Below are 19,340 nucleotides of genomic sequence, written 5' to 3'. Positions count from 1 at the left end.
TTTTTTCTGGTTTTGGAATCTTCTGATTCTATGAAAACTTTTTTTTCTCCTGAGTAGCAGCACAAATTACACAAGAGACCCAAAATTTTCACAATTTGATTTGTGTTTGAAAGTTCAGGTCCTTATCCAAGCCAACAAAACTGTCTTCAGCCTTGACTTCACAAATCATTCAAACCTTAATCATCAGCCTCTCGAACATCTCGTTTGCTTCCCGATATGTCATCATTACTAAGCATGGAATACACAGGGTTTAAAAACATCACTAAAATTGAAATTAATATATAGATTAATTAGAGTTTCCTTCAGTTCTAGGAAACTTCTTAATACGTATTTAGTATTCATTTTATCTAAATTCCAGAGTGTATTCAATAATACCCAATTTCCTTACACTCTGACACAGATAGTCTTCTAGCAGTCACCTTGTACTTCATTAATAAAAGCAATTACATGGCTACTACCCCAAATATTCTCGGTAACTTTCAAAATACTCAGCAACTCTTATTTGTGTATCTTTCCAGCTCTTTCCTTATGAAAGTTGGGTAATTCTTCTGTTTCAGTTGGGATTCTCAGGTACCTGGCTTCACCTTTAGCGACATGTTCATTCAGATTTCTACCCGTCTGCCATCACAGTATGTCTACGGATTTGGTGAAACTGAACACACTACGTTTCGGCGTGATATGAACTGGCACACCTGGGGAATGTTTACGAAAGACCAGTCTCCTGGTGTAAGTAGAGATAAAATTTGAATTAGATTCTTTTCTAAGCAGCAGCTATGTTCTTGGTACACATTACTTTGAGGTTTTTTTTCCAGGGTGACTATAGTATATTTTGTTTTAAAACAATGCAGGCAGTAACATTGGTGTATGATATGCCCTGGTCACAGATATCATTATCATTATTACAACAAACCAAAAGAAAGTTTAGTAACAGTTAAGGTCCTATCAGGTCACTTGGAGTTTGGAAAAAAAACTTCTCTTAAAATAGGTTATTCCATTTTGGATTAATTGCCCTTTTCTCTGAAGCATCTAATATTTAGCACATCTGGAGATGGGATAGCAGGCTATATGGGCCACTGATCTTATCTGTTGTGTCAATTCCTATGTTTCTATGGAGTACATTGGGTTCTACAAGAACTGAGCAGAACTGGAGAACTATTTTTGGCCTTCCTTTTATCAGTTTTCTCTCATCCTTCCCAAGTTCTGGAAACGTAACTTTTATTAACTTTTCAAGGTTTGATGATTTTGTTGAAGGCCACTTTGTGAAATCCACTTCTAGCCTGAAATACTGTGGTTTTAATATTTCATAGAGACATGTCTTGGCAGCAGTTTTATCCACTTTGCAAATGTGGCTAGTGTAAAGAGGACAGGGAGCGGGAGAGCAACCCATAGACAATCACTCTCACACACGTAGTTAAAATACATATTGGCCAGGTTTCCTGCAATGCTGGATGCTGAGAGCTCTCGTTGACTTTAATGGGAATTACGGGAGAGTGCCCAGCAATTCTGAAAGCACACACCAACTCCGCAGGGGATGTTGGGGCAGAAATGGCGAGGAACATAAGCACAATGGTTCCACCTCCAAGAGTGAGACGGGTTAGTACCAGGTCATGCAATCCCAACATCCCCCCACTACGCGGGCCACCCTGAGGCACGAAGATGTCAGCAGCAAGAAGCAGGGAGCAAGGAGAATGCAATTGTCAGATCTCCCTGTGAGCAGGGCAGGCATGAGCTCCGATGGAACCAGCCTGATATCACTTTCAGGCTGCTCCTGTAAATGTGACTAAATGCTGGAGGACTTGGACATAATCCTGGGTGATCTTTTCTGGCAAAAACTGTCCTCTCTTCCAAGTTCATAGTCTGGGGCTGCTGGCCAAGCTGGCCCCACTCCCTGAGAAGATGTAGAAGTATGCCCAGGTAGGGCTTCTGCCTGCAAACAGAAAGAGAAGGAAGTCGGTCTGTTTGGGGCCTAAAATGTAAATAATAATTTCTATATATACACATACGTAAACCGACTAAGACTGATCACTGACTTACCCTGACTTGTGTTTTTATGAAAAGTGGTTCAGTGATGAGAACTGTACATTAATGTTACACACATCACATTGCAGTGGGAGCAATCACAACAAGTATTCCAGCAATCCACAGTATGGAGAAATGTTTGTGACGGAATTCTGTGAAACTACAGAGATGAAAGTTCAGTGGATTAGCAAACTACATGACTTGACCCTTTAAAATGAGTGCTCCATAATCATTGGTTTTCTAGTTGTAAAGTGCTGAGCTGTCATTGTTAAAAATGCGTGATAGGAAAATACATGGGTGGATCATGTTCTAGACTGTTACATGTTTCTCTCCTTTATATGCTGCTTCATCAGTCTAGTCATTAAATAACTTGCTGTCTTCTATTTACATAGCTGTACTCTCCTGACCTTTACAATCACACCTTTAGAACTTTTTGTACAAAACAAAAATGTCAAAAGACCATTTGAATCTATCAGTACAATACAACAAAAGTGCCTAAAAGATGAAAATGGTGGGAAAGTTGTTTTACGATAGTGGATTTATCAGTAATCATTTAGGAATATCAGACTGTTTACTTGCCAGTAGAATGTTCACCAATATGGTCACCTCCAAAGTGAAACCATAACTTTTTTCTTGTTTTTGCAGTACAAACTGAATTCCTATGGTGTCCATCCCTTTTACATGGGCCTGGAAAATGATGCAAATGCTCATGGAGTCCTCTTGCTTAACAGTAATGCAATGGGTAAAAAAAAAATTACTTTCACAAATAGTTTCCTTTATTGTGCACTTTCTGATTAAAATAGTTTATTCAACTACTTGGTTCCTGAATGTATGCTCTGCATTTGCAGATGTCACATTCCAGCCAACGCCTGCTCTGACATATCGCACTATTGGAGGAATTCTGGACTTTTACATGGTGTTGGGCCCAACGCCGGAGTTGGTTGTTCAGGAATACACAGCAGTAGGATTAATTATGTTAAAAGTTATACAATCAATTGTATTTTTGTCCTGTTTTCCATATTACCATGATTAAATGTTTTCTTCCCCCCTATTTTATTGTTGTTAGCTGATTGGACGACCGGTCATGCCACCATACTGGGCTTTGGGATTCCAGTTATGCCGTTATGGATACAAAAATGACACCGAAGTCTCTGACCTCTATGAGGCAATGAAGGCAGCTCGGATACCTTATGTATGTTGTTTGCATTTATAATTAGTGAGGTTATTTGAATTCTCTAATCACAGATTTTTTCTCTAGGGAAAAAGAAATGAGAAATAATTATAGAAATGAAAGCACATACTGTACTGAAACGGTATTCTTTGTATGCTGTAAGCCCTTTTATGCCCTGTTCACAGATGATATTATCATTACACTAAACAAAAACTAAATTTAGTCCTATCAGGACCAACTCTTGCTACTCAACCTGGAAAGAATGAAAGAAGTTAAGGGAAAAGTCTGCACCATTCCTTGTCACCTTCTCATCCCCTACAGTGTTGATAAGATTGTCCAACATACCATAAGGCATTCGCTTCCATCTCCTACAGATTCTGAAGACCAACACATTCTCTAACTTTATCCATATTTTGTCCTCATGTAGAACCTTAATAGTAGCCTCATATTGCTTGTATCCATGCAGCTGGCTGTCACAGAGTACATTTATTTGGAAAATTATTCTTCCTTAACATTGCTAAGATCACTGTTCAGGTTTTGTGTAAGAGCAGAAGATGGATGAAGTCCACAGTAGGTCATATCCCGGTACGAGCCACCGTTTGTAATGATACCCTTTTTCAAGTAGTCTGCAAGGATGGAACCCACATCTCTGGATCTAAAAGCACAAGCCTCTACTTTTTGAATTAAAGGACCAAGCACATTATCTTAGAGAAAGTAGCAAACTCATAAAACTCTATACGTGATCACTAGGGGATGCATCTTTTTAAAAAAAACACATTGTGTGTTCTTGACTCAATTTTCACTCTGTTGGTGGCTAGTGGTTTACTTCCACCTAATGTGTGGAAACTACAAACTGCCCTGTCTTCACTATGAGTTTATCTAGTATTAGTTAACTTGAATTAGATAACCTGAGTTAAGAACACCTCATATTGTCCAAGAGCAGACAAGGCCTATAGTAGGAAAAATAGCTACTGATGTTAGCGTGGTTTATACACTTCTTCTGGGCAGGGAAGTTTATCCCAGATGTCAGAGGGCTACAGCAGTTCATCTCCATTTATGTATAGCCCCCACTCGTAACAACAACTCTGGTCAGTTTATGTACAGGATTGAATTCTTGATCTCAGGTATTAACAGCATAAACTACTGCTTAAGTTAAAGGACCATAGAATTTTCCCACCATGTCACAATGCTACTGTTGCACCATACCGTTCTGTTTTCATGGCATTCTCCCTGCATGATATAAAGTTCCAATTTATATATCTCTTTACTTAACTGTATTAGCTGCTATATAAAAACATTGTAATAATATGTACCTAGAAAACGGTGCTTCCTTCAAATCTTAAATTGTACCTCTATATAAATATTTTGAGCCAACGTCTTCCTGGTGCAAATCCACTAAATGTATAATATGGATGAATATATAGAACATACTGACGAATCGAATCTAGCCCAATGTCTTTGCTTTAAAATACAGTATTTTTTCATTTTTACTTTTGTTAAAGCCAGCTCTTCTCTTACTTTGACTGTTGTGTTTTAAATATTAGTTAGGAAAACTAATTCAGAAAAAAATAAGAACCCCAGAGGATACCATTTGAACATTCGGAAGCTAATCCAGTCTGAATCAGACTTTCTTAAATTTAATTATGCCTTTGACTTCTAAAATAATTTCTAACTTTTTTTGTGTCTTGTTTTCACTTATTGCAGGATGTACAGTATACAGACATTGATTACATGGACCGGAAGTTAGACTTTACTCTCAGCCCAGACTTTGCAGGACTTCCTGCTCTGATTAATCGAATAAAAGAAGAAGGAATGAGATTCATCGCTATTCTGGTCAGTAGTTTGGTGCTTTTTTCTTCACTTAGTCTACTTCTAGTTAGTGAAATACCATAATTCACTTAATGAATTAAATAATGTACATATTTGCTTTCTTAAAATAAGGGTAAAACTGGATTCTCTCTGTATTTTAGGACCCACCTATCTCTGGCAATGAGACAAATGCTTATACACCATTCACAAGAGGTGTGCAGGATGATGTCTTCATCAAATGGCCTAACAGCACTGAGATTGTCTGGGCAAAGGTACTGTTGTGAGAACTACAGTTTAAAAATGAGGAGTGGATTTCAAAGGCAAAAATGACTGTTCTGAATAAATTGTATTTTTTTTTAATTGAGGACTTTCTTATGGCTTTGCCAGCCACCCCTCTTGTTTAGTGTGTCTGTGATACCTCTGGGAGAGGTAGTGCGATCACTATAATAATGATATTCAGCTCTATATCTTTTCTTAGGGGAGGGGTGAGAATGTGGCATAGAAGGAATTTATTTTGTACAGTGCTAAATGTACGTAGACTGCAAAACATGTAATATTTTCTTTGCAGTTGAGAGTGCACTGTGACCTGCAAAGAGTATATTTTAAAAGCTGTAGTAGGTCTTGGAAACTACATAAAAATCAATTCAGTGTATTTTAATTTCTTTTCTTCCCTCCATTCTCTTTAGGTTTGGCCAGATTATCCTAATGTAGTAGTTAATGAGTCTTTAGATTTAGAAACACAGATCAAGGTATGTACATTTAACTCTTCCACTAATCTTCCCTTCAGCCCCCTCTCTCTCACAGTCTCTCCACCTCAGCCTACTTTACGTTTCTTCCTTCCTTCCCCTGTCCCTCTTCTCTTCTTCCCTTCTGTGAATGATCTCCCTTTCCTTTTGCTAATCCCTCCTAGCACACCCCCACACCACAGATTTATTTTTTTAATAAGGGGAAAAAATCATGGAACTAAGCTAATATTTCAAAAAGTCCCTCTCCTTGTGTGTTATATCCTTCCTCCCACCCTTTGTCTTATGGACTTAAACTGTAAGATCTTCAGGGCATTGACTGTCTAGCTCTCTGTGTACTGATAAAACCATGTTCCCAGTTGGTCTGTAAAGCTGTAAAAACAAACTGTAAATAATAAATAATAGTTATTAAATGTATTTTATAAACTAGTCATCCTACACCTACACTTCGTATAATAAAACAAGAGTTGGATAATGAAATCTTACAAAATTGAGAGCGTTGAACAGCCGTAGGATTTTCAATGAGCACTATTGCTAATAACACACACTGTTGACTATTAAATGCCCCAACCATTCATATGATGTAATCCCTAGTGTTCCTCACACTCCATTCATTTAGATTTTGGTTCCCCCAATTGTACTAATGCTGGATAGAATCCTAAGGAAACATCCTGGCTCCACTGAAACCAGTGGCTTAGAATATGTCTGCACTAGAGCTAGGAGGTGTAATTTCCAGATTAAGTACACATAGATTAAAAACAGAAGTGTAGCCACATCAGCACAAGCACTGGGAGGAGCTAGGAGCCTACATACATCCCTAGAGTCTCAGACGGGATCATGCTCTGATCTGTTAGGCACTTCTGCGGCTTTCACCATGCTTCTATTTTTATCACACTAGCTCAGTCAGAGCTGCTACTGTTCTGTCTACCCAAGCTGGAAATTGTACCTTCTACTCCAGTGAACACATAGGCAATGAGACAGCATTTCAACTTCTGTCCCTATTATCTTATAGCAATCCCACAGATACAAGCTGTTAAAACCCGGCCTACAAGTGTGGCCAGGCACCAGCAAGAAACATAAGACATCCTTTGCATGGAGTCTTAAGCAGCATCCGATTCCCCTGAAGCCAATATATGGAATCAGGCCCTGAAACTGTCTCAGGCCTTCTACATCTGCCTTTTTTGTGATAGGTTATGTGTAGTACTGGTTTACAAGTCAGTCCTATATGAAGAATTGAGTCTTGTGAGAAGTGAATGGTTCATCCTCTCCTTAAGAGTCATGCTGACATGACTTAAGAACATAGGACCTGGCATCGTGGGTCAGACTGCTGGTCCATCTAAACCCACCATCCTGTCTCCAACAGTAGCACGTACCAGAACTTAAGGGGGAGAGTAGAGAACAGAGCAAAAATGTACATCCTCTTGTTTGTATTAAAACTGTTGCCTATTAATTTCCTTTGGTGATCCTTGGTGTTTGCATTGTGTGAAAGTGTAAATAACACTTCACTTTTTCTACACCATTTATTACTGTTTGGACTTCTATTATATCCCCCTTAGTCATGTCTCTCTTAAGCTGAATAATCGCGGTCTTTTTAGTCTCTCCTTGGATGGAAGCCATTCCATACCCTTGATCATCTTTGTTGCCCTTCTCTGAACCTTTTCCAGTTCCACTAAATCTTTTTTCCCCCGAATGAATGCTGTGTCCAATTCTGGTCGCCTCAAGGTATCAGTGTACCCTAGATTTGTTTAGTGGCATTGTATCTGTAAAGCTGGGATTCTTTCTTCCAATGTGCATTACTTTCCAAAGTTGATTTCGTCTGGCATTTTGTTGTCCAGTCACCCAGTTTTGTGAGATCCTTTTATAACTCCTCAGTCTCCTTTGGACGTAACTATCGTGAATAAGTCTCTATTGTCTGCACACTTTGCCATTTCACTGTTCATCACCCCTTATAGTTCATTAATGAATTTTTTGAACAGCACAGGTGCCAGTACAGACCCTTGTGGTCTCTGCTGTTCACCTCTTTCCATTGTGAAAACTGACTTTATTCCAACCCTTTGTTTCTTTTCCTTCAATCAGTTATTGGTCCATGAGACAATCTTCTCTCTTATCCCATGACTATTTGTTTTGCTTAAAAGCCTTTGGGGAGGGACATTGTCAAAGGCTTTCCGAAAATCCAAGTGCACTATATTGACTGGATCTCCGTTATCCATATGCTTGTTGAGACCCTTTAAGAATTCTAATGGAATGGTGAGGCATGGCTTACTTTTACAAAAGTCTCTCCCCCCCCCCCCCCCAAAATATCTTTATCCAGATTTGTTGCCCCAAAAGAATAGCTTTATTGTGGGCCTTTCCCCAACCTCTTTGCAGTGAAAACTGATGCAAATCGTTCATTTAGTTTCTGTGCAATAGCCTTGTCTTCCTTGAGTGATCCCTTAACACTTTTGTCATCCAATGGCCCCACTGCCTGAATGGCAGGCTTCCTGCCTCTCATATACTTAAAAAATCTTACTGTTAGTTTTTATGTCTTGAAGAAGTTGCTTCTCAAATTCTTTCTTGGTTTCCTTATGATACTCTCATAATAAACTTGCCAGAGTTTGTTCTCCTTCCTGTTTTTTGTCACTTGAATTTGACTTCCAAATTTTAAAGGATGCCTTTTTGCCACTAATGGCCTCCCTTACTCTGCTGTTTAGCCATGGTGGCATTCTTTTGGTGCTCTTACTGTCTCTTTTTGATTTGGGTTATACATTTAGTCTAATGCTCTATTTACCGGAGACTATTTACTTTAGTCTGAGACATGTTTACTTGAACAGTTAACAAAGAATATGAGTTTTAGGATTGAGTTTCACACCACTATAGGTTGATATTAACAATAGATTTCTGTAGTTTAATTACAATCTTAGCCAGTGTTTAATTTGTTGAGGTTGTTAAAGCAGTTGAATACATTGTTATCCAAACCTGTGTCTCTTTTCATATATTGTATGCTACTATTTTAGCTGTACAGAGCTTATGCAGCTTTCCCAGATTTCTTCCGCAATTCGACAGCACAGTGGTGGCAAAGAGAAATAGTAGACTTCTACACTAACCCAAATGATCCAGCGAAGAGTGTAAAATTTGATGGCCTGTGGACTGTAAGTGCATGCCTTCTCTTGGTTTAGTAATACACCTTGTAGGACATTTGTTGCCGGTTTCACAAAATTCTTACTATTCTAAGAAGGTTTCAGTAACTTGTATGCTACTAAGTAGTTCATTATCTTGAATACTGTGTTGACTGCCTCTTCATCTCAATGGGTGAGCCCACAATGTGGAAACCTGAGTGTTAGCCTCACCAATAACTTCAGACATGATGTATGTGTTTAATGCTGTTTGTTTTGGGGACTCTGTGCCTGACGGCCACATGACATTCTGCTTTCTGTGGGAGTTTAAGGATCGGGTCTGACTTTGTGGTGAGCCAGTATAAACAACTGTGGATGAAATGCATATTAGCAGGAAGGGAAATCAGAGCACTAGTTCTAGCAAAGTAATCTAATGCATACCCCTGCAAGGGTATTTCCCAGTTGTGTAATCTTTATGAGTCAATTTAGTGCTCAAAACAGTTGGGGTTAAAACAAATTGAGTTCAGTGAGTTATTGTTCTCTTAACAACTCCTCCCAAAATCACTGCAAAAGATCACCTTGCTTTCTAAGTAATTGTTGCCATCCGATGTAAAATAACTGAGTTAATGAATTGCCACCATGAGGGAAAACCTTCTGTTAAGAAAATCTGTGTTCCTGCAGTATGTTTTATCCAAATGGCTGATATACGAAATGTTTGGGTTAAGTTTCAAAGTAGTCTAGAGGATTATGACACACGCTAGTTTTATTAGAAGATATGACTAAATTCCCTAGACTCCTTTGAAAATCTCAATTTCAAGAGATTGCAATATGCATGGCTTTCATTTACAGAAAATGTTACTCTGTATCCATCTCCTAAAGATATATGTCAACATAGAGATTTCTGAGCTTATTAATACAGTACAATAATGATATGCCCATTAAGATAAACACCATCAATATCATGATACTGTACTTTGACAAGCATTGAAAAAAATCTATTACTGTTCTAGTCTGTGTTTCTGAATCCAGCACAAATGTCTGTCGGTTAGCTCGTATAAAACAAATGAAGGGGTAGGATTTTGGATGGCTCGAGTAAAATATGCAAAGTGGAGCCTGTTGAATAGTAAAATGCTTGACTGGTGAAGACAAGCACAGAGTTCAGATTGCAGTGATCTGTGGGGACATTTCAATGGGCATATGGTGCTACTCAGCGTGCATATGGATAATAGAATTCGAGATGTGTGAGAAACATGAAACACAAGCAGCTTCTAGGCTTAAAGAGTGCACCCCTCTGCCCTGCCCTGTGTAGTGATTTTCTCTCTTCCCCATGCTGATTCAGAAATGACACAGATGTACTCCATAGGGAGCTATACAGCCACGTCCATAGCTTCTCAGCCAGAAGCCTGAGAAGCAGGGGCCTTTAGTGTATGGAAATAAAAGGCAAGTTTGGGGGAGCACCCTAATTAATTCAGTCAGAGCTCGGGGAGGCCAACAGCTAGTGAGGAAATGAAATAACATTCATAACAGCTCAGCATTTGTCAGCAGAAGGGTTCTGATGAATTTTCCATTTGTATTCAATTTGTGTGTATATTTGCTCCCTCGTTCACAAATAGATGGCATATTTTCCCCTTAGAATTGAAACACATTTAGGAAAGTCTAGCTCATTGAATATGTGAATTGACATTGGTTCAGGGCAAAGTTACTGAATATTTGTGTTCTTTTCTTTAAAAAAAAAAAAAAAAAGGACATGAATGAACCAGCAAGCTTTATTAATGGAGCGGTTGATGGCTGCAGAGAACCACTTCTAAACAACCCACCTTATATGCCACGTAAGGAATCTTATCTGTACTTTGCATTCTTATTATCACACAGATTGTTATTAAATCATACCCTGTGTCACCCAGGAGAAAAGATTTGTAAACTAGCTCCTTTATTATTAATTATTCTCTGTGGGCCAAAATAAGAATGTTTATTTGGTCCAACCTGGCATAAAATATTCAGCATTAATTTATGTTTTCATATTAAAATCCATGCTGCAAGGAAAGGGATGTAAGCATCAACAATATTCTTTTATTTTAGATTACTTCCTGTGATATACTTTGGGGCTGTAGTTAAAAATCTAAGGAGAACTTGCAAACTAAGGTCCTGATTCCACATACTAAAATAGCACTTTTGTAGTGAGGACAATGATAGTCGGTACATGCTCCTATCCAGATTGTAATAATATTGTGGCCGTGAATTAGTATACAAGAGTGTTGGACATAGATAGTATTTGGAGACAAATTCTCAAAAAATTGGAGTGATACCATCAAGGGATACATCATGCCATCATTCTACTTGAGGAACTACTGTTGCAAAGTTGCTGGGAACTCATGGCCCTAAATGTTCTTGCCAAAGTACATCAGGACACAGGCAGTTGAAAGAGGGCAGTAGTAAAGGGAAAATGGAGGTTTAAAGAGTGAATGACTTACCTGGTTTCTTGTTGGCACTAAGTTTAATGGTTTGACTTTTCATCTCTACCTCATTAGCTTTGGCAGAAAAGGAGAAAGGGCTGGATCTTGTGACCTTGTGCATGGAAAGTCAACAGTTCCTGCCAGATGGGACCCCTGTCAGGCACTACGATGTACATAGTCTGTATGGATGGTCACAGGCAAAACCTACCTACGAGTAAGTCATTTTCACCTTTTTCTTCTCCTCAAAAAACTAGTGTCTTTGTAGCCAGATTGTGGCCTCAATTACTCAGATGTAAACCCTGAGTAATTTCCATTGATATCAATGGAAGTAGCTTCAGTGGAATAATTGAGCCTCACCCTCGATGATCTGCAATTGGATCATTAATAGTTTGTAGACTTCAGTGGGCTTTGGATCAGGTCCAAAAAGCTGGTTGCCATTTTCTAATACCGCTACCTTGGACATCTGAAATGTGGTCCCGGCAAATACAACTTGCTTTACCAGGGTAAAGGGTGACCATTGAGTTTCTTTTTGCAGGTCAATGATATAGCAGATCTGTAATAATTAAATTGCCTCCCCTGTTTGTGTTCTTGGAAGAGAGAAATGATCTAATTCATACCAAAATATGAAACTTTTGAAGTCTGTATAACTCTAACTTGCAAAGCTCTTTGAGAACCTCAGATGAAAAAAATACTACAGAAGTGCAAGCGATTAGCACTGTTATCATTTCATTGTGTAGTACATAATATAACAACAATATAACATTTCTAAAATATTAATCTAGTGTGAAAACTATTAAGGGCCAGAATGGGCAAGATGTGGGAGTGCAAGAAATTCTGCCCCTTTTTACACTCAGTCCCAGGACAGTCTGTATCCTTGTGCTCCCAGTGCTTCATCCTGAGAAGGGCTGAGCACTTCACAGGTTTGTTCTGGAGAACTCTGATGCTGACTGCAAAGGCAACAGTCTCAACTTTCTCCCCACTGGCAAGTAGTTCTGATTTAGGTCCTCATCCGCTAAACATTTATGCACATAAATGACTTTTCTCATGTGACTAATTCTTCTTAACTCCATTCGCAGTAAAGTTAAACATGTGCATACATGGTTATAGATCAAGGCCTCAGAAGCTAAGAACTACATTTTCCATAGAAATGTGGTCTCTCCATTTGATGTCTCCTAATTAGGTATTTTGTAGAAGGGATTTTTTTCTATGGTTGCCACATCTAATGTGCTTATGTTTGTATTTTTGATATTAGTGCTGTACGCAATGCCACAGGGGAACGTGGAATTGTTATCACCCGATCAACATATCCCTCTAGCGGACAATGGGCAGGTCACTGGCTTGGTGATAACTATGCAAGATGGGACCAGCTTGAAAAATCTATTATTGGTAGGAGGAGTAACTTTTAATGCCCTCACGCTTTAAATGATCATAAAGGAAAAAAGTCTGCTGAAGCACAATGGCGGAACTAGGAGTTAATGTTGTTTTTAGAGCTATTTCTGATGTTATCACTCTTTTCAGTAGAGGGAGTAGCCCTGAAGCCTGAATGAACTTCTTAGGATTGCCCAGTGTAGACCATCTCTCCTCACTGATGAATAACCGGAGCTACCTTTAAACATGTTAAGTTGTATCCAACCTGAGCTATTGTTTTAAACAGAATTAAACGTCTTTGTCAGATAGACTAAGACAGCTAAGACTGGCTGTTCAGTTAATGCTACACGTATTTAAAAACACACTAATGAAGGTACAACGTAAAGAGCTGAAATATCAAGAATCTCCAAATTAGCATGACCAAAAGATCACAGGGCATTCAGAGAGGTGATTGATGAAGATCAACTGCATGAGCTTACCACAGGTCTACAGGAAATGACATTTCCTGTGACATACAGCACACGGTTCAATGCCATATAGTACAAAATCAACATTTGGAAAACCACTACGTAATCAGTGGAACACTGGCTAGTCTCCAGAGGCTAACAGCCATGGGAAAATTGCTAGGTGGTTTTGTACTGAGAGATGAGAGGGTTTCAATAAGAGAGGGACAAATCCTTGGAGGTTGAATGGGGATGCAGAACTCTTTTAATTGAGTCATCCAGACACTGGGTGATTGAACCATGCATAAAGAGGCAACGGTATTTTTGCTGAATCACTGTAAGGTTGTATTAAGTGTCTGATTAGCTTCAGTGTAGGAGTGTAAACTCCAATCTATGGAGCTTTCTCAGGTATATGGATCTAGAAGCAAAGAGGGAGAAGACCTATAGGGAAAACCCTAGAACCATTCAAGCTATAAGGGCTTAGGCTGAGGTTTATGTTGGGTTGTCATGCAAACTACCAGGAAAAGCAACTCTCAGTGATGGTGTATGTTTGGATGATATCACAGCAAGAAAGTGGAATGGTGCCATTTTACAGTTTTGTATCATGAGAAAGTGGGACCAAGGCAGTATCCTTGTCTGTAGTGAATCCCACTACAATGGGCCCACTTCCCCTGCTAAGAATCCCTCCTCATTTGGCCTGACAGAGAAAGATGCAACTGAAAAGCTTGTCTTATTTATATTTTGGATTTTTTGGCAGGTATAATGGAGTTTGGCCTCTTTGGAATATCCTATGTAAGTTAAGTTACTAGTTTAAATTCCTATTCTAAAGGTTTTTATACCATTCTAGTAATCTACAGTATTCAGATCTAATTACCTTTTAAATGCTTTTAGATTGGAGCAGATATCTGTGGCTTCTTCAATGATACAACATATGAAATGTGTGTCCGGTGGATGCAGCTTGGATCATTTTACACCTATTCTAGAAATCATAATGTGATAGGAACTCAGGTGAGTTGACGGTTCTTTGTAAATTATATGCCACTGAGATTAGTCAATTCCAATAGCATTAGCTGCAGTTCCTTCCCAAGGTAGTGCTCCATAATAACGAGAACCCTAAACTAGGTCCTGATGGAGCATCCATGGACATCACTGGAAACAATCCCATTGACTTCATTGGGGTTTGGATCAGAACCTAAATTACAGTGTCCATTACCACAGTATCATGCCTGCCGTTTGGGTGTGTGGAAGGGAGCGGACTTCACTTCCCAGGAAGTCAGCAGAGCAGACTTCAGCTACAACCAGCTTTATTTGGACTTGATTTGGACCCACAAAGATGAATGCTTTACTCTCAGTTTATTGGAGTTCTCTAAATGTGCCAGTTTCTAATTGCCTAAAACTCTTCGTTTGAACTTTAGTCAATAAAGCCAAATTCTTCTATTGGATGCCCACATGCATTTCCCATTGGCAGAAAGGTGGTGACAAGAGAGATTTTACAGTACAAATAGTAACCCTGTTTTATCTTTATTTTTAGAGGCAAGATCCTGTTTCCTTTGATGAAAAGTTTCAAAATATTTCCAGAGATATACTCAATACAAGATACACACTGTTACCTTATCTCTACACTTTAATGCATGAAGCCCATGTTCTTGGTAGCATTGTAACACGTCCTCTGATTTTCGAGTAAGTATTAAGTGTTGGACAGCAACATTGATACAGAATAACTGAATTGTCATGAAGCAGGAATTCAGTCTTTGCCCAGTCATAAACCTCACATATGCTTTTTCCCTATGACCTATATGAGACTATGAGTATACCCCTTTCCATAGTCCTTTGTCCTTCTCTGTTCTGACTGGCCCTTCCCCACCTCTGACTGATCGGGTATGCAAAAGCAGGCAATCTGTCCCTTCCTGTAGGGAAGTGCAATCTAGGTGGCATGAGCTGAAAAAGGGAGCTTATCCAGCTAATGGTGCTCTTTCAATGGCACGTCAGTAACCTTAACCACATAGAAAAATGGTGTTTCACTTCTGTAGGGGGGCCTCCTGGCAAGTGGAATTGATTGGTGGCATTAACCTGAGTGTGTGCCCAGAATTAAAAATAAGACTGAAAAGATTAAGCCATGATTGACAATGTTTTCATTCTTTTAGGTTTGTAGAAGACAAAAATACGTGGGATGTATACAAACAGTTTTTGTGGGGCCCAGCACTGCTGATTAGCCCTGTATTGACTGAAGTAAGCATTTCAATATTTATGTTCTTTATGGAATGAACATTTAAAAGGAAGTGTATATAAACATTGATTTAAGTTTGAATTCTTCTTATAAGTGTTCTTTCACATTTCAGGGAGCTACAGAAGTGAATGCTTATATACCCAATGCACGCTGGTATGATTATTACACGGTAAGCGACTTAAGAGTGTTCTCAGTACAATAGACCTTTTTAAAGAATTGGATCCTAGAAGGTGCTGAGCACTTCCTTAGAGATACCGTGCACCTTTAATTCCCATTGACATCAATGCCTCTCAGAATGCAGTCAGCAGCTTGCATGGTCAGGCCTTAATATTATATTCCAGTTATTTTTAAAAGATACTAAACTCTAATTGAGCACCCAAAACTTAGGAAAGGGTCAAAGAATTGTGATCAGATAGGATTGATCCAATATTATTTTCAATAGTTGCCATTTTTAATAGAAAACTTTGATTCATCAAGTAAAGGTTTTTTTTGCATGCAACCAGTTCTGCTGTCACCATTTTAAAATGGAAATGCCAGTATACAGAGTAGCAGAGGTGTTTCGGAATGACTGTCTGGTTTTCCCTGGTTAACAAATCATTTTATTTTGAGTTTCTTCATTACTTTGCCTAATTAAGTAGCAATGATACAATGAGCACATTGCATGATAACAGCTAGCTCATGCACCTGGTATATCAGACACAAAGCGTACCTCCTCTTTGTCCTGTGGCTGAATTGTCATCCCTGAAGTGTGAATATTTTGCAGTTAAAGCACCAGAAAAGTTAAAAAAAACAAACAAAAAAAAAAAAAAACAAAGAATGCAAAACCAACTTGTAGCCAAAGTATAGCGCTCCTTATGATGTAGCACATGAACCAAATGTTTACTTAAAGCTATAGCACAGTTTATTAATATTGCATCACAGATGGATTTGGAAATGGCCATATTTATGGATTTCAGTTAATGTTTCTGTGAGTTAATTGTGTAAAATTATGTGTATGTGCATCACTACTTGACTTCTCAGGCAGAGGAAAGATGTATTGTACATTTGTAAGCAAAATTGCATTCAACACAATTTTTTATGCCTTCCTACTCAAAAAAAAATCTTCCCTTCTAGGGAAAATATCTTGAAGTAAGGGGACAATTCCAGACATTGCCAGCACCTCTTGAGCATATCAATCTTCATATCCGGGGCGGTTACATCATCCCCTGGCAAGAACCTGGTCTTAATACCAATCAAAGGTAAATGAAGTAAATTGGAGTGTTTCCTTTAAAACAATTTTACAGTAATTTTTGAAAAACAATGCTAATTGTCTACATGGAAATTAGAACTGATCTGTTAATTTGTAGCTTGGAAAGTGAGTGAGGTTTATTTACTCAGCTTTTGAGACCACAGTGAAATGGATGAGATTTGTATCTTCTGTAGGACCCTTATTAGCAATAATACAGTAAGAAAAACATATTTGTTTGTTTCCTTATTTTACGGCATCTTTTTCTTTTTAAAGGACACACCTAGCACTCCCCTGCTTCCAACCATGTAAACCCACTGATGTGTAAGGGAGTTGTGCATGCAGAACAAAGGCTGCATGAGCTCCCACTTTGGTTTTTCTTTATTGTTTTTCCCCATAATTCTGAGTTTGGAAATTATGGCAATGATCCTGCATCTCTTGAGTGAATAATGTTGATATTCATAAGTAACCCACTGGCTTTACTCACGTGTATAAGATTACTCAGATGAACAGGAGTTGATAAGAATTAGTCCTAAATAAGAATCATATTGCTACTTCTTTTTAAGTACACAATGCCTGCTCAGTCTGATGATGTAATGGAAAAGTATATTGACACTGAGAATCGAGCATCTATCTGTGAGTGTGTGTCAGGGAATCCAGAAGTCAACTTCCAGTTGTCACAATCTGTACAGCTGTGACTGCAATGAAAGGAGGAAAATGAATGTGCTTTCTGGCTTCCTTTTTATTTTTGTAGCCGACAAAACTTTATGGGACTTACTGTTGCTTTGGATGACAACGAGGTCGCTCAAGGTCAGCTTTACTGGGATGATGGAGTAAGCATTGGTAAGTGTGATCACTTTTGGTATAAGATCAAAGACGGGCTCCACTCCTGCAAGTGACAGCATACAGGTGAAACAGGATCAGGACCAAACTGATTTAAACAGTTAAAAAATTTAAATTAAGATGTTTGAAATATTAGGTGCCATCTCTCAGAGGTGTCTGAAGGTGGGAGTACAGGTGGCTTTCTGCTCCCTCCTTCCAGAGGGTGATTCTAGGCTGTTCCTAACATGCACCAGTTGGAACAGCCTCCATGCTATTTGCTGCCCCCAAATGGTCCGAGAACACAGTGTGCTCCAGCCACAGTCTTTTCTGGGCATTACCCAAATACCAACTGTTCACAGATCGGTGTGCAGGGCCAGGAGTATGTTGCTTAGATTTGGTTTATAAACCTAGGGCTAGTTTGTACCCAGCCCTGCACAGATGCCTAAGGCAGGTGAGTGCAAGGAGCTATCCACCCATCTCTCAGATATTTGTACATGATTTTTACGTAGTGGACCATGAGGATCCTCTAATTTAATTTGAAATAATTAATTGCCAAATATCCCTAAGGGCAGTTGGTTGTAATTATTTCCTTATTTAAAAATCTACAAACAAGTTTCTTTTGAAAATTTATGCAGAATTCTAGGTCTGTCAGCTGAAATACTATAGTTCAAACTTGGAACAAATTTGTACAGTAATTGCATAACACTAATGAAATATGTTATTTATAGATATATGAGAACAGCAACAGGTGTTGTGTGATCATTTGATTGTAAAGTTTAAACTGAAAACAGCAAAGAAAACTTTGGGGAAAATATTGGTTTTGTAAAAGGTTAGGTGCATTATTGTTGTATCTTTTTTTGGTAGTAGAATAGATTTCATTCTACTGATTTTTTTCTTCTTTTATAGACACATATGAAAATGGTAATTATTTCTTAGCAACATTTGCCGCAAACCAGGTGTGTATTTATATATATATATATAGTCATTTTAAAGTTTTTTTTACCTCCCAATGAAATTTTTTCAAGACTCAATAGTTTTATTTAAAATTATATCTACAATCATTCTTTTTTCCCCATTCAACTGTTTCCTCATTCTTTTTTCCCCAATCCATACCATTCATTGCAACATTCCTGAATGTTAATTATATCATAGACATGTAGGGCTGGAAGGGACGAGAGCTCATCCAGTCCGGCCTCCCATGCTGAGGCAGGATCAAATTTACCTAAGCCATCCCCGACAGGTGTTTGTCTAATCTGTTCTTAAAAACCTCCTGTGGAAGCCTATTCCAGTACTTGTATTAGAATTGTTTTCCTAATATCTACCCAACCTCTCTCTTGCTGCAGATTAAGCTCATTGCTTCTTGTCCTACTTTCAGTGGGCATGGAGAACACTTTTCACTGTCCTCTTTATAACAGCCTTTAACATATTTGAAGACTGTTATCAGGCTTCCCCTCCATCATCTTTTCTCAAGATTAAATAAGCCCAGGTTTTTTTAACCTTTCCTCATAGTTCATCTTTTCTAAACCTTTCATCATTTTTGTTGCTCTCCTCTGGACTCCCTCCAGTTTGTCAACATCTTAAAATGTGGCACCCAGAAACTGTACACAGCTGAGGCCTCACCAGTGCCAAGTAGAGCAGCACAGTCACCTTCTGTTCATACGCTACAGAATGATTTAGGCTTTTTGCAACTACGTCACGCTATTGGTTCATATTCAACTTTTGATCCACTGTTACCCCCAGATCGTTTTCAGCAGTACTACTGCCTAGCTAGTTATTCCCCTTTTGATATTTGTGAGACTGATTTTTCCCCCTTTCTAAATAGAGTACTTTGCACTTGTCTTCATTGAATTTTATCCTGTTGAATTCAGACCCACTATCCAATTTGCCAAGCTCACCTTGAATCCTAATCCTGTCATCAAAAATACTTTCAACCCTTCCAAGCTTGGTGTCATCTGCAGATTTTATAAG

The 19,340-nt window shown here is 38.6% G+C and overlaps 1 protein-coding gene across 1 annotated transcript in view; it reads left to right on the top strand.

Annotated features, from left to right (window-relative positions):
- SI (sucrase-isomaltase) overlaps nt 1–19,340 on the top strand; it is a 213,989-nt gene that overhangs the window by 153,141 nt on the left and 41,508 nt on the right. The window contains 19 exon segments of the mRNA XM_045029086.1: nt 558–726; nt 2,665–2,761; nt 2,868–2,980; nt 3,086–3,211; nt 4,895–5,023; nt 5,161–5,271; nt 5,686–5,748; nt 8,736–8,870; nt 10,579–10,663; nt 11,363–11,501; nt 12,540–12,673; nt 13,856–13,890; nt 13,990–14,106; nt 14,630–14,778; nt 15,243–15,327; nt 15,438–15,494; nt 16,439–16,563; nt 17,305–17,393; nt 18,279–18,328. Of these exon segments, the coding sequence (XP_044885021.1) occupies nt 558–726; nt 2,665–2,761; nt 2,868–2,980; nt 3,086–3,211; nt 4,895–5,023; nt 5,161–5,271; nt 5,686–5,748; nt 8,736–8,870; nt 10,579–10,663; nt 11,363–11,501; nt 12,540–12,673; nt 13,856–13,890; nt 13,990–14,106; nt 14,630–14,778; nt 15,243–15,327; nt 15,438–15,494; nt 16,439–16,563; nt 17,305–17,393; nt 18,279–18,328 (2,008 nt within the window).

The sequence above is a fragment of the Mauremys mutica genome, chromosome 9 (assembly GCF_020497125.1).
Source record: "Mauremys mutica isolate MM-2020 ecotype Southern chromosome 9, ASM2049712v1, whole genome shotgun sequence".
Classification (NCBI taxonomy): Eukaryota; Metazoa; Chordata; order Testudines; family Geoemydidae; genus Mauremys; species Mauremys mutica.
This window is presented reverse-complemented; position numbering and strand designations above follow the sequence as displayed.